General features: G+C 48.0%; 12 protein-coding genes across 12 annotated transcripts; 4 read left to right on the plus strand and 8 right to left on the minus strand.

The window, feature by feature from the left end:
• Positions 1 to 412: 412 nt before the first annotated feature.
• On the plus strand, positions 413 to 3538 carry MCYG_04527 (fungal specific transcription factor domain-containing protein; the record flags this gene model as incomplete). The annotated part of the gene is made up of 3 exons (XM_002846744.1): positions 413 to 1822; positions 1892 to 3472; positions 3518 to 3538. 3 exons carry the CDS (start codon positions 413 to 415, stop codon positions 3536 to 3538), a joined length of 3012 nt encoding a protein of 1003 aa, XP_002846790.1.
• A 229-nt stretch (positions 3539 to 3767) lies between these two features.
• MCYG_04528 (conserved hypothetical protein) lies at positions 3768 to 5042 on the minus strand (the record flags this gene model as incomplete). The annotated part of the gene is made up of 2 exons (XM_002846745.1): positions 3768 to 4727; positions 4779 to 5042. 2 exons carry the CDS (start codon positions 5040 to 5042, stop codon positions 3768 to 3770), a joined length of 1224 nt encoding a protein of 407 aa, XP_002846791.1.
• Positions 5043 to 5231: 189 nt separating this feature from the next.
• On the minus strand, positions 5232 to 6086 carry MCYG_04529 (conserved hypothetical protein; the record flags this gene model as incomplete). Its single annotated transcript, XM_002846746.1, has 2 exons — positions 5232 to 5533; positions 5726 to 6086. The coding sequence occupies 2 exons, from the start codon at positions 6084 to 6086 to the stop codon at positions 5232 to 5234; spliced, it is 663 nt and encodes a 220-aa protein (XP_002846792.1).
• A 543-nt stretch (positions 6087 to 6629) lies between these two features.
• On the minus strand, positions 6630 to 7094 carry MCYG_04530 (conserved hypothetical protein; the record flags this gene model as incomplete). Its single annotated transcript, XM_002846747.1, has 2 exons — positions 6630 to 6770; positions 6810 to 7094. 2 exons carry the CDS (start codon positions 7092 to 7094, stop codon positions 6630 to 6632), a joined length of 426 nt encoding a protein of 141 aa, XP_002846793.1.
• A 118-nt stretch (positions 7095 to 7212) lies between these two features.
• MCYG_04531 (conserved hypothetical protein) lies at positions 7213 to 7881 on the minus strand (the record flags this gene model as incomplete). The annotated part of the gene is made up of 5 exons (XM_002846748.1): positions 7213 to 7329; positions 7388 to 7555; positions 7588 to 7670; positions 7699 to 7829; positions 7853 to 7881. 5 exons carry the CDS (start codon positions 7879 to 7881, stop codon positions 7213 to 7215), a joined length of 528 nt encoding a protein of 175 aa, XP_002846794.1.
• Positions 7882 to 7953: 72 nt separating this feature from the next.
• MCYG_04532 (conserved hypothetical protein) lies at positions 7954 to 8825 on the minus strand (the record flags this gene model as incomplete). The annotated part of the gene is made up of 3 exons (XM_002846749.1): positions 7954 to 8131; positions 8179 to 8638; positions 8660 to 8825. 3 exons carry the CDS (start codon positions 8823 to 8825, stop codon positions 7954 to 7956), a joined length of 804 nt encoding a protein of 267 aa, XP_002846795.1.
• A 204-nt stretch (positions 8826 to 9029) lies between these two features.
• On the minus strand, positions 9030 to 10529 carry MCYG_04533 (conserved hypothetical protein; the record flags this gene model as incomplete). The annotated part of the gene is made up of 5 exons (XM_002846750.1): positions 9030 to 9044; positions 9185 to 9635; positions 9696 to 9838; positions 9900 to 10251; positions 10393 to 10529. The coding sequence occupies 5 exons, from the start codon at positions 10527 to 10529 to the stop codon at positions 9030 to 9032; spliced, it is 1098 nt and encodes a 365-aa protein (XP_002846796.1).
• A 1784-nt stretch (positions 10530 to 12313) lies between these two features.
• On the plus strand, positions 12314 to 14179 carry MCYG_04534 (GABA-specific permease; the record flags this gene model as incomplete). The annotated part of the gene is made up of 5 exons (XM_002846751.1): positions 12314 to 12448; positions 12542 to 12612; positions 12695 to 13384; positions 13454 to 13688; positions 13745 to 14179. The coding sequence occupies 5 exons, from the start codon at positions 12314 to 12316 to the stop codon at positions 14177 to 14179; spliced, it is 1566 nt and encodes a 521-aa protein (XP_002846797.1).
• Positions 14180 to 14467: 288 nt separating this feature from the next.
• On the plus strand, positions 14468 to 15127 carry MCYG_04535 (antigen; the record flags this gene model as incomplete). The annotated part of the gene is made up of 3 exons (XM_002846752.1): positions 14468 to 14556; positions 14580 to 14635; positions 14703 to 15127. The coding sequence occupies 3 exons, from the start codon at positions 14468 to 14470 to the stop codon at positions 15125 to 15127; spliced, it is 570 nt and encodes a 189-aa protein (XP_002846798.1).
• Positions 15128 to 15392: 265 nt separating this feature from the next.
• On the minus strand, positions 15393 to 16052 carry MCYG_04536 (conserved hypothetical protein; the record flags this gene model as incomplete). The annotated part of the gene is made up of 2 exons (XM_002846753.1): positions 15393 to 15692; positions 15726 to 16052. The coding sequence occupies 2 exons, from the start codon at positions 16050 to 16052 to the stop codon at positions 15393 to 15395; spliced, it is 627 nt and encodes a 208-aa protein (XP_002846799.1).
• A 2158-nt stretch (positions 16053 to 18210) lies between these two features.
• On the minus strand, positions 18211 to 19850 carry MCYG_04537 (KH domain RNA binding protein; the record flags this gene model as incomplete). The annotated part of the gene is made up of 3 exons (XM_002846754.1): positions 18211 to 18227; positions 18353 to 19232; positions 19314 to 19850. The coding sequence occupies 3 exons, from the start codon at positions 19848 to 19850 to the stop codon at positions 18211 to 18213; spliced, it is 1434 nt and encodes a 477-aa protein (XP_002846800.1).
• A 943-nt stretch (positions 19851 to 20793) lies between these two features.
• On the plus strand, positions 20794 to 21994 carry MCYG_04538 (conserved hypothetical protein; the record flags this gene model as incomplete). The annotated part of the gene is made up of 2 exons (XM_002846755.1): positions 20794 to 20976; positions 21044 to 21994. The coding sequence occupies 2 exons, from the start codon at positions 20794 to 20796 to the stop codon at positions 21992 to 21994; spliced, it is 1134 nt and encodes a 377-aa protein (XP_002846801.1).
• Positions 21995 to 22037: the final 43 nt, after the last annotated feature.

Raw genomic sequence — 22037 nt, forward strand, 5'->3', positions numbered from 1 at the left:
TAAATGAAGACGGGTCGATTATCAAGAGAATAATATCTGGCTCTTCCAGTTCTCTTATTTCTTCTTATTTCCAACTCACTCCATCAGAAAAAGCCTGGAATAGCGGTGTTTTCGTCTGGCCTGGGAAGAAGAAGTACACTGTACTCTGTACACATCGACGAGCCCATTCCACAGACACCACTAACTAGTTAACAGCGGACTGCCACATATGCTCTTTATACGAATATAGCTCACATATTTATCTCCATCGCTAACGGGCGTAACGGACCCCAGGAAGACGGATTTATCGAGCCTCGCTGGAGTACCAGTCCACCAGCCTTCACCAGAAGCAGTATCAAACCCGACCCCTAGAAGAGAAGAGCCGCCTATCGGGTTATTTTTACATTTGATCTCTGTTAATACACTTTTCTCGATGGGTGATCCACTGGGGTACAGTTCTAGTCATCTTCATCCACAGGCCGCTTCAGCTCCGGCAGCTTCTACCTCCCATTCTCCCTCCCTCTCTCCTACTCCCACTCCCTCGATACATCTCTCTCCAGCGGGTGCTGGTGCTGCCGGGGGTGCCGGTAATAATGGCTCACAGGAATACCAGCAGTTCTTGAGTGCGACTTGGGCAGGACAGGATGGGGGAAATGCTACCACAACGGCGACGGGGTCGAAGAAATCGGCCCAGCCAACAGCGACAACAAAGATCCGTCGCCGGAATCGAATGATAACGTCCTGTCTAGAATGTCGACGACGAAAGCTCAAATGCGACAGGCTTCATCCATGTACCAACTGCTCCAAGTTCAAGCGTCACTGTCTTTTCTTGTCCCCCACTACGGATGCACTATCACGTATGAAACTGATGGAGCTAAAGGAGAAGATGGGATCTCTAGAACTCGTTCTCGAGCAGGACGTTGCCGCCAGACAGTCGGGCCAGGCGGACCGGGACGATAATGGGGTTGGAGCTTCTATTACGGCTTCTGCGCCTGTATCTGGGTTCGTGTCGGGAATACTACCGGACGAACATACCGGTAATGATCGAAAAGGTGAAAAGTCCTTCGATTCTAGTACACTGGAGATACTCGACAGCCTGGAACAAGAGAGAGGGGACCCTATTCCGGATGATGAGAGGTATCTGCGACCTACACCTTTGGCTGTCATGGATGCAGCATATGATGATGATGCCGATGATGATACCTTTGACATAGGTTTCAAGCTAGGGAAAATGAGAATGACAGATCGTCTTGGAGGCTTCTTCAGGCCCAGGATTGCAGACGAACTTTCGGTCGTGCTAAAGGAGCCAAAGGTCAGCAATGGAGTCGCGGATACATCTCTAAACACTCCCGTCAAGGTCCCAGAAATGAAACCACCACGTCTGCGAGATCTGATGCCGGAAGGCCAGGAATCTTTTTTCCATCCTGGGCCAACGTATATAGCTCCTCATTCCGATTTCTTCTTCGGCGGTAGTCGAAAGACATCCCTGGCAGACTTCTTACCAACAAAAAATGCATCAGATAGGCTGTTGGAACAGTACTGGGTATCTGTTGACCCTGTCGCTAAGATACTCCACCGACCAACGTTTGAGAGGCAGTATCGAGAGTTCTGGTCTGATGTCACTAGAAGCCTTGAACCCCCATACTCCCTACAAGCTGTTGTATTTGCAGTTCTGTTCTCGGCCGTTGCCAGCATGCAGGAACATCTCGTCTTGAGTACGTTTGGGGTAGCCCAGAAGAAACTCATCGAAAATTTCCAGCTAGGTACAGAGATGGCACTTGGAAAAGCCCATTTCCTCAAGACTACAAAGACTCAGACCCTACAAGCCCTTGTCATGTATATGGTATGTTGAATATATAATAACGTCGGGCAATACTGAAAATATTGAACAACGTTGACCATCTAGTTTTAGATCCCAATGTGCCGAAATGAGGTCTCACGAACACATTCAGCCCTAGTTGGAACTGCCATTCGCCTGGCCGAATGCATGGGCATCCATCGTGATCCCGAAGAATATGGCCATGGCCCTGTCGAGACTCACATCCGTCGGATGATCTGGTATCAACTTTGCTTCCTGGACATTCGGACAAGTGAATCCCAAGGACCACGCCAAACAATCAGACGAGAGGATTTCTCAACTAAATTCCCTCTCAACGTCAATGATGCCGATTTCTTATTGCACCCTGATATCCGTCTTACGGATATGCCCAAGTTTACAGATATGACGTTCACTCGCTTACGGTTCGAATGCCATGAACTACATCGACTCGTCTATGTTGATAGAATGAAGCTGGAGACGGGCAGCGTCTCACTAACGAGGGTGCTGGGGAAAATCGAAGCGTTTAGACAGGCTACTTACGCAAAGTATGGTCCTTTGATCTACGTTACCAACCCTCGGCCCATCCAGCGTGCAGCACAGTTGGTACTGTCGATACTTATCTGTCGCAGCTATACGGCTGTACTGCATCGATACCACAATAGCGTCTCAGTTAGGATTCCAGACCGCCTGCGCCAGATTATCATCACTGCTTGCACTCAGATTCTCGAAGATGCTATTGAACTCGAAACCTCGCCGGATTTACAACCTTGGGCCTGGTATAGTGGCGCCTTCAACCAATACCATGTGGCTTTTCTGATACTAATGGAAGTATGGGCGTACCCTATGCGAAAAGAAGCAGATCGTATCTGGAGATGCTTAGATTATGTTTTCGAAACGCCATCGACTCCAGCTCTTCCTGGTAATGCAGGTAAAAATGCTCGCCATCAGCTGATAATGCAGCGGGATAGAAAGGCTCGATTAATACTAGAGCAGCTCAGAGACAGAATGGAGGCCTATCGTGAGATGAGGAAGCTAAGGGTACCCATAAGCATGGCTGATACCAAAGTTCTGAGAATGACCCCTGAGGCTGGTGCATCTCGCGAACCAAGTCCACCCCAGGCATCTGATCAAACCGCTGGAAACGGTACTCAACTATGGGGACCTCAGTATACTACTCAGCCCTTTGAAGAAAACCGGCCAATACCAGCGCCATCTAATCAGTCCCTTCATCCCTCTTCTCGGTTATCACCTCCTCGGATGTTTAGCCATGAACAGTATCAGCTCATATCACAGCAAGGACGACGGCTCTCCCCAGCATCTCAGATGCAACAGTATCAACATGGTCAACTGAGATATCAACAGCCACAGCAACAGCAACAGCGTCCTTCTACTTCATCTTCATACTCGCCCAACCCGGATTATAACCACAGCTTCCAGCAACCTGGGTTCGTACCAGACTACTCAGGTCGGGTCCCAGGAAGAGAAAGCCTAGACTCAGGCACCGGATCCGAGGAATCTGGCATGGGACAGCTTTGGTTTACTTCTGGGGTTGATAATACTAATGCTGGAGCTGGCCTCGCACCACCGTTGAATTCTGCACCGCAACGCCCCTCAGCCATAACTGCAAGACTAAACAACACGGAGGAAGACCTTCCTATGCTTGATATTGACTGGGTGAGTTTTCAATATCCATAAATATACGCTTTGACTTTTCACCAGCTAAATGACCCTGCCATCTAGAACGAATGGGACAAACTGTTCCCACCTGATATCAACAATGGCGACCTCAATCTACCGCCCCTGTCACCGATGCTTGGCCCCACAGATACTACGACTTCGTTAGACAATATCTCCTCGCTACCTGCAACGGTAAATCCAAGCTATCAAACGTATCCTTATTCGAATTCTTGAAAGTGTTTACCTTCTACCAAGCCACACGCCATGTAGTATTTAGGTAGTATATCATGTCTTAGGCACGCATATTTCTCTCATACTTAGCGTCCACAGCAAGTTTATTCTCTCGGGTCCGCTGTGCAACGATGATACCAGCTCTAAGAATACCTCCGCCACTTAACCATCTGAACAGCCATCCAGCGACCTGCCACTTAGTATAACCTCCTAGCCCCATTCCGGTCATTTCTTGATGTCTTTTCTCCAAGAATCCAGCTAGTCCGGCAAACACGCCATCGGTAATATCATCTACCATGATATTTTCAGCCAGGTATCCCGCTCCCTCCAGTTGGGCTCTATATGCAGCTGGAGAGACGAAGTTGTTGAACGGGGCGCCGAGAGCGGGTGTCAAGAGACGAAGGAATAGCGTGTTCAAGGCCTGTTTTAGGCCTGAAGGATTTGGTGGAGCAAGGAACAGGTCAAATGCTAGCATGTTCGCGCGGAGAGTTGAGTGGGCGTATTTGAATATCTCCTGGCGCGATGGATGGAAATGGTATAATGTGTCAAGGCCAAGAACATATCGTTCTACATTATCTTCTTCCCTTATGAATGCATTGTACACTTCTTGTTTCAGTTCCTCAGACCAGGTCGATGGCCGGGCAGCATCCGCACAGAAGAGTGCTATGTTTCCCTTTGCCTCATAGAGCCCGCCGTTACTGGCCTCTTGTTGTTTCTGCTGGATTATATTCTGCTGTAGTCTTCTCTGAGCGAATTCATACTGTACTTTATCGAGCGTGACGCCGATATATTCGTCAAACAGAGGTGACGGTCTTGTAGGATTCATCATCAGATGCATGGTTTGCTCTCCACATCCGAATCCGAGATCTAATAAGACTCTTCGTCTCCTGGTAGGATGGACACCTGTGGACCTTTGCACGGTATTGTCTCGATCCTTGCTTCTTATATCAAGGCCAGCGGATTCTAAGATCCTGTCCAGCAGTGCCTCGCATGCCTCTGGCAGCTGGGCACTAGTTATATCCTAAAAGATCCGTTAGCGACGAAGTGTCAATAGATTGGTAAGTTATAATACCTTCCAGTAGCCCATATTCATCCACATGGTGCTTGGAGGAAGCTGCATATTCAAGCCTGCATGGTCTAGTCCATATAATGATTCATCTGGTGTTATATATTGCCTCTTGATGTTGTTGCTGCTGCTTGAGTTCCGTGTAATGAGATACACCGCCGTCCTCTTGATCCATGGAAACAGCCATAACGAAGATATAATACCAAGAGCATAGGCTACAATGATGCATATAGGAAGCAAGAATGATAAACTGTGAGTAGCCTGAGCCATCTTCGAGGTTGTTTGGGAAATAGAAATATTTGCTGCCTGGATGAGCTGATGCTGGAGATGTTTTTTCTTTTTCGATAAAAGTTATATCAACTTGAACCCAGGAATAACTAAATAACTAAATCAATACTAATGTACGATAATAGATGGTTGAAACAGTTGAAGGCGGTTAATAAGATGGTATTAATATGTTCATAAATCATCCTCCTTTACTCGAGTAAACATCACAGCGCCCCCTTCGACAACCCCCTTCAGAGGATTCCCTTCACCATCTGTTGCCCATCCTGCCAGTTCGGTGAAGCCACATCTTCGATAGAAGGTGTCTTTCCCTTTGGCTGCGAGGACACTGGCCGCTATGCCTTCTTCTCGCGCCCTGTCAAGCCCCCAGGCTACCAGTTCACGGCCGTGGCCGAGCCTCTGGTACTTTGGCCTCACGGCAAGACAGCTCAGCGACCAGTTTACCTGACGGTGCGGAGGCGATGCGTAAAGGGCTCCTAGAGATTTAAGAAGTGCCTGACGAACAGACTCCTCCGTAAGCTGAGGAGGCCTGGAAGCAGCCCGGTTGGGAGATATTCCAGAAAGTAATCATGATATATGGATATCAGCGATGATATCAAAAGCCCTGCCATCGATTCAGTCAGCTTTCGTCCGATTGATTCCATCTTTCAAATCAGGAGAAGACTCACTTGGATCCCATCTCCCAAGGGGCTTCCAAATGGCCTCCCAGCCCGGTCCCATACGATGCCACTGTGCAACGCCTGTTATGACCTCTCGCACCGAGCTTTTGTCATCACTTCGGTCATCAGGGCGTCCATCTTCTCTCTCGTCTGGCTTCTGGTCTTGCTCTATAAAGCTCACGATGAAGACATATGAATAGTTCCACCATTTTTCCAGACACTTGCGCCGCCAATAGTTCAAGTAATCAACTGGATATTCTTGACGATACGGATGCAAGAGAGGGCCCATCACCTCTTCTTCATGGAAGCCCTCCGCAAGGGCCGACGAGATCGCCTCCAGGTCAGAATAGCGCGCCAGACGAATCGGCATCTTCTGCTGGCTCTCCTTAACTACTAAGACGAAATATATCACGGTCATTCAGGCATGAGCTCTTATATAGCCTAGTCGAGGCATTATTCAAGTTACGCTTGTTCGTATCGAAGGCAGAAGAATTTCTCGAGTTATGGTATCCTCGTAGACCGACTGGGGTTTTTTTGCTAGAATCCACAGAAACAACCAGCGAGGGATGCAAACTAGGTGGAGATATATATGTATGAACGGGGATAGTTACGTGAAGGGGCTCCATCTTACATAGTATGGTGCTGGAGTTCTCGATGGGGCCTTGTTTAAGGCGTGCAAGGCACACTCCGGCCCCTGATGCATGCACAACCTACTCTCTTGTCCCTGGATCTCGCCTGGTTTCTTGGATTGCCGTCTCATAATGAGAGTATAACAGTGGTAGGGCACAAAATAGCCCGCAAATAACTGTTCAGTTCAATACTAACTATAGAGTATCGGAACAAGGTGGTTGATATAAGACACATAACGGGCATGCTAACGAAGACTCTCTTCCAGCAGAGACATAGAAACCGTCTATACACTAGGAGCAGCGGCAAGTCTTTCTAGCGCAGAAGAATCCATCGCTCCTCGGTCGACCAGGGCCGTAATGAATTTCCTGGCCCAGCTTTGGCAATTTTCATTAAGCATGAAATCAATCAGTATATACGCCGGTCCCTTACAAGATCAGTAATAAATAAAGATGTCGAAACATACGGCAAACGGATCTAGAGGGGTTGAACTTATCCCAGGCGCTGGAATACCCTGCGCGACTCCAGCAAGCCGAGAGTGCCAGCCGAGAAAGACGAGCACATGCATCTTGAACTCCTTGCTGAGATCAAACTGTTCCTTAATGTCGAGAGAATAGCCATGGAACGGGCTGCCAATAGCTTGAAATTCCTGCCCAACTTTGCCCTCCTCTGTCGCGGTCACGAAAATGGCCCAGTGGGCTGGGGTTTTACTGCTCTCCGGGTAAACGAGCACGTAGGCGTATAGGGTCATTTTCCTGGGCTTTTAAGATATGGATTTGGGTAGATATCGTATGTGGTGTCTTGTCCGTGGGACTGTGGGATGGCTGGCGAATCCAGCGTTGGTTCTGGTATGGATGAATTGCTGCATGTTAACTACCCCTGGAAGACCAGGCAGCCACGTATCGAATCAACACAACCCCGTCTACATAGCCAGAATTATCTGTGATCAAGCTGGAGAGCTTGGGAGTTCTATGCAATATAGTGTTCTTCGAGTGGCTACATATAATCTCAACGCGTGGATATGATGGTCTGGTCGTCATCGACCTTTAACCCTCTGATGATACGAGCAAGCATAGAGTAGGCACCGATGATGATCAGTATCTCGACCAACTCTTCGTTACTGAGGACTTCAAGGGCGGCTTCCATGGTCGCAGTCTCGTCCGTGAAGGTGGCTAACTGCTCGTCGACAATGCGAAGCAGGAGGCGATCTCGCTCGCTCCAAGGACCCTCTCCTACTTACTGACTCTCGAATTTTGTTTACAGTACCGCTGGATGCTCATAACCCCTACGAACGGAACAAGTTTATCCTCACTGACATAAGTGCCGTCTTAATAGTCACAGACAAAGCCAATAACTGTTAATTATTTGAATTGCCAATGGTCTGAGGACATTCCACATCACGGCAACCCTAAGCGGGAGCGCATCTCCAAAGTAGGTCCCGATAGCTCTGCATATGTTATCTTCACTTCGGGCTCGACTGGTACTCCTAAAGGGGTACTTGTCCCTCACTCAGCTGTGGACGCGGCCGCCCGTGGCATGATCAAAGCAACCAGAATGACCAGGGATTGGGTTTCTTTATGGGTTCTTAATTATATCTTTGATGCCTCCTATTATGATGTTTTCACCATCCTATCATGTGGTACTATTTTGTGTATCGCACCACAGGATGATATCCTCTCTGACCTGGCTGGACATCTCAATGATATGGGTGTTGAACAAGTGATGCTTACCCCAACAATTACCAAACTCATCCGTGGGGGTGCATTAGATGTGCCGCGGCTGAAGGTCCTCAACGTTTGTGGGGAGAAGATTGATATCAATATTCTAGATTGGGCGAAATCTGTGGATGTGTACAATGGGTAAGTGTCGCTTCACATTCAGACTCATGTACTACGATGTAGTCTTGTGCAGCGCCGTGCGGGTATCGATTCGAAGTACCAATAATCGCATATTTCGCCATGTCTTCAGGGCCGTCGAACTTGGAATCCCAGCCCAGGCAAGGGAGCAAGATGACCAGCTTGTTGAGCATGGTAGAAGCTGCTACAGTGCAATCAGGACCAACCTCAACGATGGTACCGCAGCCATCGCAGAGCAGCGGGCTTGTGAAAGATATGCCAGGATATAGGTGCTGCCGGACGAAGAAGCCTCGATGATTCAAGGCGGCTGCGTGGATCTTGACTAGGACCTCCCCCGGTCCCGGGACAGGCTTGGGCACTTCATTGAGTTGTAAAGGGCGGTAGACCTGGCCTGGCTTACCCTCAATTTGCTTTATTGTCGGAGATAGAGGCATAGCTGCTTTGCTGAAATGTTAGAAACTTGGGATTTGGTCAGTTGTAGTGAGATGGTAGACTATGCTGCTCGTTCTCCGGAAGAATTCCATAAGGTGGATAGGCGGGTGCAGGAGCCGGAATTCTATAGTGAAGACGAAGAAAATAAAGACAGGATAGTGGATTATATTATTCGTAACACTTGCGGACTCCATCTCTTTTCTAACGGCTCGTTTGTTTTACCAATTCTTGCATCGGGAAGCTCCAGAAGCCGCAGGTTTCTTATAATGTGAAGATGCCATCTTGGGAGACTATATATTGCGCCCTACGCCCATACATTCGTATATCTATCATCGTTATTACATAAAAGAACAAGAGGCAAAACATCAATGGGTATCAAGATATGAGAGACGGGTGAACTATTGTGCAGATGGCTGGAACGAAAGAAAAGCAGAGGAGCAGTGATATACCGGACAGATCAAGCAGAAATGTATACACTCATTTTGTCTTAGTCGTGTCGAACGCTGTACCGGAAATCTCGCCGTATTATCATATCATGACTGTGTATACTCACCACGGACTGGCCACCCCGAGAACTGAGTGATCGGTCGTCAACCTCACCGTCGCCGGAGTTCATCTCTAGGCTGTTAACAGCGCTTCGGACGTAGGCTCGGTATTCATACTGCTCGGGTCGAAGGAAGCAGTAGTTACTTGGTTTGCTGGGGTCTGAGGCCGGCGGCTTGTTGTCTTTCTGAATGCTTTTCAGGGACGATAGTTGTACACTACCAGAGCCTCCAGCTTCTCTGGATGAGCCGTATGGCTCCGATACGTATCCGAGTGTGATGCCCATGCCAGTGTTGAATTTGAGTAGGTATCCGCCGAGATTAGGGATGGTGCAGGATACAAGAGAGTAGCACAGCTCGATTTGCTGATAGACTAGGGGCGCTACGATGCTGACGCTAGGTTTGGGTTTTTTGGTAAATCCCATCGTGCGTTCGATATGGAGGATGGTAAAAATAATGATCCTAGAAGAGTGTCGGATTAGTATCGTTTGCGAGATCCTTTTCGGGAAAATATCTACGTACGGAAGCCTGGGTATAAAGGCCATCAACACACGGGCTTTTCGTGAGGGAGTCATTTGAATTCCCCAGACGACTGATATGGCCACTCCAAAGATGATCAATTCGGTAAATGCGTCAAGGGTGCCAATGACCTGCCACCGTAGGACCTACTTGAGTGGTTAGACATGCATGCCTCTGGTTTAAGTGAAAGCGTCTTGCTTCACTCACAATATCACTGCAAGTGCCGTTGGCGAAGGCCATCAACCCAGCGGGAGAACAGTTGATCAATGCGCCTAGCATGGACCCAACGCCCCATAGTATGCTTAAGACCAAGGTTGCATCGCATGTCAAAATATGCGTCCTCATATCAGGGCTGAACAGGCGGCGTATCAACAAGATAAGCGAAACCTTTGCGAGTAGCAGCCCTAAAAGAAAGAAGACCTCGCTGAGGAGTAGGGACCGCCCGATTCTCCGAATATGAGCTTTGCCAAAATTGCCATCATATTTCCCCAATCCGTCAGACAAACCAAAGAAAATAGCAATATATTGTGCTTCAGCAATGAACTGAAAACAAAAGCAGCTCCAAAAAGGAGGGGAAATGTTAGCGTATGCCCAGGAACTATGCGTCGTTGGAAAGAGAATATGCTGTGAAAAGGGCGGTCTCACCGTAGCAACGAGAGCTACTAGATCGTCAAGACCATAGAATTCCCGTTTAACATACGCGCGCAGCCCCATGCTGAGGAAGACGTAGATGGCACAAATAATGGAAGCAACCCAAAGAATCCCGCCATGGTCATCTGGTGTAATAGTGGTAAATCGATCTCCTCCTGTGAATAGCTGGATGCCCGGACCGGACATCTCTGGAACCTCAAATGTAGCTTAGATTCAGAACGACAATGTTCGAATATCGTGAATCTAAGCACGATTCATGTATCTATGGCCTTAGCAGCTTTTCTGCTACCAAATATGATTTTATGAACCTCGCTGTCTGAAGCATTCTTTGTGTGAAGGATGCTTCCGTCTTGTGAAGGAAGTAAGACGAAGTAGAAATCCGGAACATATTCCTACTATGTATTCATCCCTGTACCTATGAGCAGGATATATCAAAAACCCACTCGAGACAAGATATATTTTTCAGATTCGGTGTTTATCTATGGCCAGATGGCTGAGTCGAGGTATCAAGCTAACCGTTTTGGATGAATTTGTCAAACAAACGGACGATGCATGCACAGCTGGGAAGATATGGCAAATCACCTAGGTCAGGCCTTATGGGACCGGATAGGCGCATAGCTTTCTACGAAAACGAAACGCCGAATAGCCACTGTTGGATCGAGGGATCCAGGAAAAGGTCTCCTTTGGTAGTTATCTGTGGCTGACCTGTATTCTCCATATGAAAGATCTTCGCATCCGGCCCCTTGACTAGCATATCATCCACTTTGTGGATATCTAAAAGTGCCAATTGTCTGGCGAAAAATTGACAGAGTTCCCACAATAGACTCGGCCTTGTTATATGTTGGAGAGCACGATTGTACAAATCATGATGCAGGTAATTTCCGCGTGGGTACCTATAAAGGAATGCATCCCCATCGACGGCGAGCCTCCACCATTAACCTGATACCGCCTTTGAAAAGTTCCAACTGAACAAACGGATGGAGCTGCGCCATAACAAACGTCCAGACCGCCTCGCTGTGAGCCACTCCGTGTCGTACAGTGTCCAGATAACAATGACGCCCAGGGCGCGGGAAGCCTATCGCCCGTACCTTAAATGCTGCGGCAGTCGGGGAGAACGGACCGGAATTTGGTCCTGCTAATAAATCGACGGGTGGAGTGTTTTAGTCTCATCTCTTCTTCGTATAATTGGACAATACCCCAGCACCCCTTGCTCACTTGGAACGGGGACACGCAACCGAACGAGCTTCGCTCTTCTTCCTGGCCAAAAAGGGGTCAAAATCTTCCCTGATGGGCTTGCAAAATACAGCTAAGGTTTGAACGATGTCATTGACACAGCAAGCTCCCGTCGTATATGCATCATGCATGTCTACACGGGAAGCTTTCTGGCTGGACATTTTGGCAAGGCAAAAATTCTCGAGGTTCAGTGAGCTACATCGTACAGCCTAGGAATATGCCTTGGTCAGTCGAAGTACGGAGTACTCGTGCCGCACCCACACGTTATGTGGTAGTCCAAGGTATGTCGGACTTGCATGAAAAGCATGCAACCTTGACAGCGACGGCACGAAGCACTCTGGTTCCATGGGTCTGGCGAATGGATAGCTTCGGTGGTGAACGAGGGGCCCTGTTTGCTCTAGGAAATATACGCTATCCCCTCTCCATACCATCAACCCATCTTTGGGGTTCAGTCACCGAAAACCTCGGCGCCTCCGTCGTTCATCCAGGAATGTAGCATGGTTTTCCCGCCATATATACCATCAGTAACCTCAGTTCCCACGTGTTTAATGCCCTTTTTGTCGTTTTCTCAATCTCCTTTCAAAACTTCATATATTTGGGTTTTCGAGCGATCGGCGGAAGCATTTGATTGAGGGAGCCGCACCCGTCGGGCGAAATCTGCGATTGCCAGTATATATACAACAGCGTCAGGACGCAGACAGAAGCGGTGGCCGATAAGTGGAAACTTGGGTTTCATCATGGGCAGAGTACCTGACGTAGAGGTCAATGACGTGGGCACTGAAGTCTCCGGAGACACCTATATCGGCCTGAGAGATGGCACCGCAAACGACGTGCAGGATATGAAGCGGATGGGCAAGCAGCAGCAACTCCAAGTGAGTAAAAGACTCAATGGGTGAACACAGTTGTTTATCCAACAGGGAGAACCTTTTCTGTTCGTTTCTAATGCTCTCTTGTTCCAATTCTAGCGTAACTTCAGTTTTCTATCTATATTTGGCTTTTCCATGATCTTGATGAGCACATGGGAGAGTACTCTCGGGTTAGTATTGGAAACCCCCCAGTTAACGATCGTCTTTTGACGATGATCTTTTTTGTATCTGCCAGTACTAAAAGAGTCATAGTACTGCAGCCTTTGGTCTCGGAAATGGAGGAACGGCCGGACTGATCTATGTCTACCTTGGTACTGTCATTGGCTTCTCGCTGGTGATAGCATCAATGGCTGAGATGGCCTCAATGGCACCCACGGCGGGTGGGCAGTATCACTGGATATCCGAATTCGCTCCTCGAAGTTCGCAGAAATTCCTATCGTATTTCATCGGCTGGCTTTGCGTGCTGGGATGGCAGGCCGGTACGGCATCCTCCTGTTTCCTGGCAGGAACTGAGATTCAAGGCCTCGTGATCCTAAATTACGACAACTATCACCCCGAACGATGGCACGGAACCCTGATGGCGATAGCCGTTATCGCGCTGTGTGCGCTGTTCAATACTGTGCTAGCAAAGAGGCTCCCATTGATTGAAGGCGTTGTGCTCATCCTGCACGTTGCCGGTTTCTTTGCCATTTTAATTCCACTGTGGATTCTAGCTCCGCGATCATCTTCAAAGGACGTATGGACTAAAGTGGAGGACGCGCAAGGATGGGGGAGTAAAGGATTGGCTAGTCTCGTTGGGATAATCACTCCCGTTGTATCACTCCTTGGGGCTGATGCTGCCACGCATATGTCCGAGGAGCTTAAGAATGCGTCAAAGACGCTCCCTAAGGCGATGTTGGCAACTGCCGTATTCAATGGTTCCCTAGGTATCATAATGGTCATGTAAGTTCTATCCTTTATTTTGGCCTTTCAAAGTCGATTCAATATTTGAAGAGCTGACGGTTTCGATAGCACTTTTTGCTATACTATTGGCGATGTCGATAGCGTTCTAAAAACGCCAACCGGGTATCCCTTCATCCAGGTCTTTTATAATGCTACCATGTCCAAACCGGGCGCCACGGCCATGACAGCCATTATGACTTCGCTGTCTATCTTCTGCGGTATGACCAACATGGCCACTGCTTCTCGGCAGTTGTTCGCATTTGCACGAGACAATGGTCTGCCATTTGGCAAATTCTTCCAGAAGGTAAGTCTGCCCAAGCCCCCCTTTGGGCGATAGAGTTATTTAACAGGCATTTATAGGACCCACTTGGATGGGATATCCCGCTCAATGCTATTATTTTCACTGTCATAGTGAGCTCATTGCTTTCCCTCATCAACATCGGCAGCACGATTGCATTCAACCAAATCACCTCACTTGGTCTCTGCGCGCTATTATCCAGCTACATCGTCTCCATTTCTTGCATGGCTCTCAAAAGAATACGTGGCGAGGCTTTGCTGCCTTCACACTTCCGTATGGGAGCCCTTGGCCTGCCTATCAACCTGCTCTCCTTAGCTTTTCTGGTGCTGGCATACGTTTTCTGTTTCTTTCCGCCAACACCCAAGCCACCGCTTGACGGTATGAACTGGAGTGTCGTCATTTATTTTGGGGTATTGTTGTTTAGCCTGGTATACTTTATCTTCCGAGGAAGACACAAGTACGTAGGGCCGGTGGAATACGTGAGAAAAAGTGCCTGATCTCGTCTGCATTTCGTCTTGGGCGGCGTTTTTCCATATAAAATCGTTCATGTCACAAATGGACAAAAGCGGCGGATTATAGTTGATCCTGTTTAACTATTCACCAGCTCCATTGGTCTTTTGACCTTTTTATACCTTTATATCATTGGTCAATATCTGACAAAACAGGATTAGTGTCCAATAAGAGTATTCAAATAAGCGCCAATCAACTATGTATCTACCCTCCATATACTAGGTGGATGTCTACCCATTCTATAGCTTTCCGTGTCCTATCATCTCCACATTACGATGGCGCCGCTCGACCACGAAGCGTTGAAAACTGTAGTGTCCACACTGGCACAGAAACTTGATTCACTGGGCATCGACTATGCCATTATGTGAGGTGCCGCCACTTGTTAAGTCCAGACCCAACTCGAAGGACCGAAGACGTTGACCTTGTCATTCACGTTAATTATCGTATGATCATGGCCGACCGTCTTACCAACTCAACTCCTCACAACTTTCCTCTCCAACCTTGATGGAGTCGGCCAGTTCGGACACGCGATCCCCGCGTACAAGCTTTGCCGGCCAGGAGCAGCACCGTTGTTGGTGGAGCTGGAAGTTTTTGACTTTGCGAGTTGGCCGCAACGTCCTCAGTACAACATCCAGGCAGCTACACGGATGACCCTAAACATCAATGGCCAAGCGATCAAGTTATTTGGTCCTGAATGGATTCTGCGAGAGAAGATTTTATCCCAGTATCAACGCCAAGGTGGTCATAAAGAAGAAGTTGATATTGGTGATATCAGCAATATGATCCCCTTGGCTATAGCCGGCAGACCAGAGCTCGACTTCAACCAAAACCAAGAGCTTCATGTCGCCCTGGAGAATCTTTTGCAAAAAAGACCTGATTTGACTCAGACTCTAAAAGCAAAGATCAAATGCAGCGCTGTTTTCGAAACTAGTTAACTATCTCTTTCGACTCAGCCGGTTAAATGCCTGAGTGGTGGGAGCTTCACGGTAGAAAATCCCGATATATCTCTTGTTCAGCTGATTGTCGAAGTTCCTATATCTGGTGACCTGGAGATATCAAGAAGGGCTGCTTGTTTTGCCGAAATGCGGTATTGATAAAACAGACGGGATACATGGCTACAGTCTGACCAAACTCTAGAGGTGAAAGTTCGCGATATGAATTGCGTTGCTGTACTTCCAGGAACAAATTATGTATCTTAGCTTAATGAAAACCATGATCAAGTGGCTTACCCCTCATATCTACTGACATCTCTTTTCCTGAGCCGAGACGTTTTGAGATACGTCGATCGAAGGGACCAAGCTTGGCTTCACGAATTCGACCAAAGTTGCGACTATACCATTCCACTGCCTGCTTGTCTAGACAATGATCGAGAATATCGTTATTAACCTCTAGGTATCCTGTCATCTGAGATACCCACGCGCTTAGCGATTCACCCCATGCAGAAAAGCCAGTATTAATTTCTTCATCAATCGCTGACTTAACAAAACTTTCTACTAGTGCCTGCTCCAGCGGGTAGTGCAAATTTCAGTAGACGTTGAATCGTTCAGTTGATGCTGTATCTCCCATTTCCACCGAAGGAGGTGCAATGTGTTCTTGTTGAAAAATGTGCGCAAATGAGTCTGGAAACAGGTACAACTGCATGCCTTTTTCTGCCGGGTCACCATGCGGATAATCAAATACTGTACAAGACTGATCCAGTCGTTTGTAGCCAGCATTTATTTCATCAAGCATCTGCTGCGGGTTTGGATGGACTTCCATGATCTCGGGAGGAGGGTTGCGGTTAGGAACACTTCGGCGGAATCCTGCGTCCTCAAGCTTCTTAATAGCGTTTGCGTAATCGTCGTCTTGCACTGCAATCATGGGGGCCTATGGTGGGGTGGAGGTGGTCAGTAAGAACAAGTAACTAAAGTTCCGAAGTTACTACTTGAAGGCGCACATTACTCCAACACCGATGGGGACGCCCAGATACCACATTGCAAGCGACCCCCAAGGAACCACAGTGAGAGGTTGAAGTGTGTCCCTGAGTCTTATAGAGAGCCTGTCAGGCTCGGTCTGTCTCGGGCGTCTAAACATGGCAGTGGTGGGAAACTCGATCCTGTCCAGTTTGTATCAAGCGGATATGATTTTTTTGCGGAATGAAGGCTGAACATATAGGATCGCACAGGTTTTAAGAGCTTTGTTTCTTAGCGAAGACTAGGGCGAAGTTGTTGGTATTTGCCGACTTATATAGTATATGCTGTCCATCTTCTTCCATACTGGAAAATGGACCTCGGAATATTAATTGCTCTACATTATCACTTATACCGGTTAGATATAACGAGTTAAAGGAAACATTTTCCGTATTCGCACCTAAAAAAGGAGCTCTAATTCACTTCCACAGGTAAAAAAAGTCGTGGAGAAGGGAAAAGAATTAAGGAAGGCGAAATGTTCGACATAATGCTCCGATATTGAATATGGCACAACGGTGGCAGAGCCTATGTTCAGAATAGCCGTAGGTAAGACCTCATTACCTCGAGGACCTGATCTTCCGTTATTGTGATCTATCAATTAAAGCGACAATTTCCATAATGTAGCAGAGGAGGTTCATTCTCACCGTATCACTTTTATACTGTTATCTAAGAAGCGTACTGACGAGGTTCTGGTGTCTTAGTGATCATAGAAGAGTCAAAGAAGGCCAACCAGTAGCCTGTCATTGAACTCGATATAGCCTGTTGCCGGCACTATGTAAGCTGAAACACTTTCTGGAGGTTGCTCTACTATGCACGTTAATGGCATGGCTAGATTTCAGGCGTAGGCGGGCGTGTGAGCTGAGAATTGATAAGACTGGCGACGGAGGCATCTTCTTTAGCAAGTTCCTCAGGTGCATTATTATCCTCTATATCACATTTGATTCTGTTTTAGTTCGTGCGGCTGCCAGGGCGCCTTTTATGCCCTTGATAACCCGTGCAAAGGGGTTTATTATCATCAAAGTTCTTTGCATCCGGTCTGTCTTCCTATGAGCTGTGACCGCTTAGGACATACGTATCTTGGAAGTAATCCCAACCCTCAGAACTGTCAAGAGTGATCAATTCTAGAATGACCAAGTAGCTGCTTAAACTGTCTGTCAACTTCAAGCATAGGTGTATTGTAAAAATGTCCCTTTCGAGTTTTCTCTCAGATATTCTGCTAGAAATCGCCTTGGCTGAAAGAGCGCTTCTCGACCTTTTCGATCTCGTCATAGAGCAAGGTAACTATATACCTATTCTGGGCGCTGGAATAGCACCATATATTGAGCATGTGTATGTCTATATTCGATAACATGGGATCGTTAGTTTTGTGGCCGTGTTTTACTCACCTGTTCTAGTATTTTATACGCTCTGCCATGCGAGCACCAATGGGTAAAGGAAGCAACTAGCCCCGAGAATCGTGGACAGGCTTTCCACAAGGCATGAACTTAGGTCCTGTTTTAATCCTCAGCTATTATCCCGTAACTGTGATATGATATTGGTGCTTGCAATATCAAGGCCATAATAGATGAAGGTGGGTGACGGGGTAGGGATGTTGACATAAACTCTGGCAGCGAGGATCAGTTGGCAATATATTTACCAGCCACTGTAGCATTTCTCCAAAGCTGACGGCTAGGGCTGTGTATAATGTGCAAGTGCTACAGCCCGTTTAAGAACGGGTGACATGTTAGGCATTGATAAAAACGGGAGTGTCTTAATGTCCAACCGCGGGAGGGCGAGGCAAGCAGGGTAATTATGAGGCAGGTTAGGATAACATGAAGAAGGCAGAGATCCTGATTTGTTTTTAAGGCCGCACCATGAGCAATTTCATAACAAGTAGCGAAATAGAAATACACCGGTGAAGGAATTACATCCAGGAAACCCATGATAAAGGAAGCCACAAAAAAAGGAAAATCAAAATAAGAAGCATAAGGAGCAGAAGATTGAGAGAGTTAAAGATACTTTGGTAGAAAAAGATGAGGAAGTAATTTTTTTTTTTTGGTAAGGAAAATCAAGGACTTGGCCTGAGGACATTAGGAGCCCGAAATAACTATTGTTGGAAGACAAAAAAGGGATCGCGTAGTTTCGTACCAGATTAGACTCGGTGTTTTTCGCTCTCTGCAGGTGAAGTGGTTAGTAGAGCATCCATATCTTTAGTGTGGGATAGTAACTGACCAAGTCTTGAATATAGCATGTATAACGCCATTTGGTTACACTCCTGAGTTCCAGTTATAGTGACCAACCGCTCGTTGCTGTTATCTTGAGGCTCGTTGATCTTAATAACACTCCCGCTAAGGTGTCTGATCTCGTTGATCTTTGCTCCTCCCTTACCAATTATAGCACCTACCATGTCGTTGGGAATGTAGATTTGCTGGGTCAAGGGTTGACCAGGAACGGCCGCACCCATTGGTGGGCCATTTGGAGGGACATGACCGCCGTGGGGGGGTTGAGGAGCGCCATATGGAGCTGGCTGGTGAGGACCAGCACCAGTATAGCCTTGTCGTGGTGAGGCACCATAGTGAAGGCTTGGCTGCGGAGCGTGTGGATGGGGGCCAGGTTGTTGCATATATGGAACACCGTATCCTCCAGGAGTGGCACGGTTCGCCTGAGGATTGTTTCGGCGCAGGCTATCGGGATGTCCGTATTGTCCCCCAGCTGGCTGCGGCACGTATGGGACAACCTGCATACCGCCAGGAACAACACCAGCAGGTCCGCCGCTTCGAGTGGCATATGCGGACGCAGCCGGGCCGCCGAATCTCTCGGTCAACTGCTCAACCAATGTGACAGCAACATAGTAGGTTGCAATGTGCACGGCGTCAGCAACACCAAGAATAACAAGTGATCGCTCGGTGGAAAGGGGCAGGCAAGAGTCCGAAGCATTAAGACGAGCACCAGATGCTTCTTGGATCTCACGGATGCGAACACCCGATTTGCCAATGATGGAGCCGATGAGGATGTGGGGGATGAGGAGGCGAAGAGGGTAGGTCTTGGACTGGGCAGTAGATGGTGCTTCAAGTGGTTCGTTGTTGAGGGTACGGATAATCAAACCAAAAGCCTATAGACAGAGTTAGAACATGATATCTTGAATGTAATATTGTAACCGTACCTTTGCAACAGCATCTTGCATGCCACTAACGGTCAAAATTCTCTCTACCGCTCCTCGGGAGTAGTCGCTAACGGTACACTTGGCTCCAGACAGGCGTCTAATCTGAGAGACGTTTTCTCCGCCTTTACCAATGACAGTGGCAGCTTCAGCGCTGGAAATCACTGCTCTGATATGTACCCAACCAGTCTCATCTTGAGCAGGCTGGCTGGTGGCCGGAGGGTTCGACGTGGCACGGTCGTTGTGAGAAGCTGTAGACTGTATCGGCTGCGTCTCCAAGGCAGGGACTGGAGCAGTTTTGCCATTATTAGGGGCATCAGGGACAAGCAAATCACCTTGGCCGTCCTTGACGCCATTTTCACCACCGGCACCATTTTCGGCACCGTTCACGCTCTTATCATTGGCACCCCTGTCTCCTTCTTGCACCTTGGTCTCGTCTTCCTCAGCCTTTACTACTTTATCCAAAGCTTGACGTTTGGCCTCTGGTTGATCCGTGGGCCCCGAGGGCGAAGATGGGTCCTCAAGCGGACGTTTGGTCGACGGACCGGCAGATGTTGGTGACGCAGACATGATGAAATGTGCTGTAATATTCGGTGGTTGGTTGCGATTTTCTTTCGGGTTTATCGAGCACCTACGTTTGAGAAAAGGGGAGACAGAGAAAGCAAGACAGAAGTCGGAGTGAAGCTGAAACTTTGTTTTAAATTTCTTTTCTTTCCTTTCTCTTTTCAGATCGGTCTTTTCTTATGTACACCAGGAGTTCCCAAGGAAAACTTGCTGGTGAAGTGGTCGGACTGAGAGGGAGGTGATGGGAGGCTTGACTTGGAGCGGAAGTGGTGTAGATAGATATTTGAGTGAAGGTGCTATGCGTGTTGGTTTATGTAGGATCGACGTTTGACTGGTTTGTGAAAAATGCGAGAGTGAGGTTGTTTTCGAGCGTAGAAGCTCTGAAAAGGAGGATGGAGGTTTGTGGGATAGGAGGCGACAGGAGGTGTTGGTGATTTATGGTTGAGCAGACGGAGTAATGAGAAGGTCACCACCCAGCGAGCACAAAACAAAGGATCAACGGCCGAGCTTGAAAACGCAATGGATAAAGGCGAATGGCCAGAAAATGAACCCCTAGCCTCTTTGCCTACGGATGCGAAGCTGGCGGACGCGGGTGGGCTTTCGACGACGGTTGCGCGCAGAGGAGCCTCTAGAAGCCAAACAAAGGGGTCAGGCGGTAAAAGGCCAATGCGAAGTGTTGACACAACGACAAGGACCGCGTGAGACAGCGTCAGAGGCTCGCTCTTTGACAGCGTTGAATGATATGACAGGAGCTGGAGATGAAGATGAAGCTCGAAGTTGATGTTGAAGTCGACGAGAGAAAAAAACAAGAAGTCGTTTTAGGGGGGTTGGCGCTAAACCTCTTTTGGATATCTGGGGTAGTCACGTGAATAAACATGTTTTCTTCGTCTCTTTTTGCTTTTTATATAAGAAAAGACGATGAAGACGATAAGAAGAAGAAGAAGACATGATGGTGGCCGAAGACGTGGTCGATAGGATACGAGCATACTCGGAATCATGTCGAGAAGCCGAGAAAGAGCGTGATAGCGTGGCGTTGACCGCTGCAAACTATGAAGAATACAATCGACAGATAGACAAGACGCTGCGCGGTCTGCGCGAGCAGGTCCAGCGACAGGAATCTGCGCTTCGAGAGGTTATTTTCCCATGCTTGAGTTGCTATGATACTGTCATGTCTTGTCTGACTGGTGAATTCTGTATAGCTTCGTGCCTCTACTCATCCTCTAGAGCTCCCACGCCCGGACCTACAGCCCCATGAACGGCTGGCACAGACTCGCAGGGCTATACAGGCATACAAGTCTCTACTCTCCGATGTCACACCACAGCTGCCGGCTCCAGATTCGCCACTGAACGGCCTTTTAGCTATACGGGAAGCTCAACGGCTCGTGCGAGAGCTTAAGTCCACCATACCTTCCACTGCAGAACAGCTTGTTCGTGATCGTGAGAGACTAAAGGTCGAAGAAGCTAATCTACGGGACGCAAATTCGATAACGACTGAATTACAACGAAGAATCAAAGAGATACGTCAACAAAGGCGAACTGAGGACGATCCTGGGAGCAAGAAATCAAAGCAAGGTTCGGATCGATTTGCTAAAGAGCTAATTAAAGAGCAGCGGAGAAAGGGTGTTGAGATAGAGGAGGAAACAGCCAAATTGAAAGATGCGTTAAAGGAGTTTGTCGATGAGTATCTTGCGCCCATGCTTGCTGCCGAGGATATGGGTGGGCCGGTTGTGGGTGACCAGGTCGAGGTGCCGGATTCAACGCTTGAAGCCGGATATACTGCGAGAGGTAAAGAGAGGAAGGCTTCTAAAGCTGGCAACGGACAGAGTGGTGGGGCCAAGAAGCAGCAGCAACGCATAGATGAGTTACTTCAACGTGGTAGGAGTAGGGCTCAAGGACGGGACGGTGGTGAAGATGAGGAAGATAATAACAGGGATGATACGAGAATCACTAATCCAAGGGAAGCTGCTGCGGAAGAAATGCACTCCCTTCTTGAATCGCTACTAGATATCGCAGCTACGTCGTCATACATCGAGCTAGACCAGGACTCAGCCGCTTCGAGATTCCTAGTCAAGGCGAAGATTGCGCAGTTTCATCCGCGAAATTCACAGAAACTTCGATTGATCGACGTTGCAAGAGAAATAGCCGACTAGAGGATATATCCACACTTATTCTATGGGTGTATCGATAGGACAT

This window comes from Microsporum canis, genomic scaffold (assembly GCF_000151145.1).
Source record: "Microsporum canis CBS 113480 supercont1.4 genomic scaffold, whole genome shotgun sequence".
In the NCBI taxonomy this organism is placed as follows: Eukaryota; Fungi; Ascomycota; class Eurotiomycetes; order Onygenales; family Arthrodermataceae; genus Microsporum; species Microsporum canis.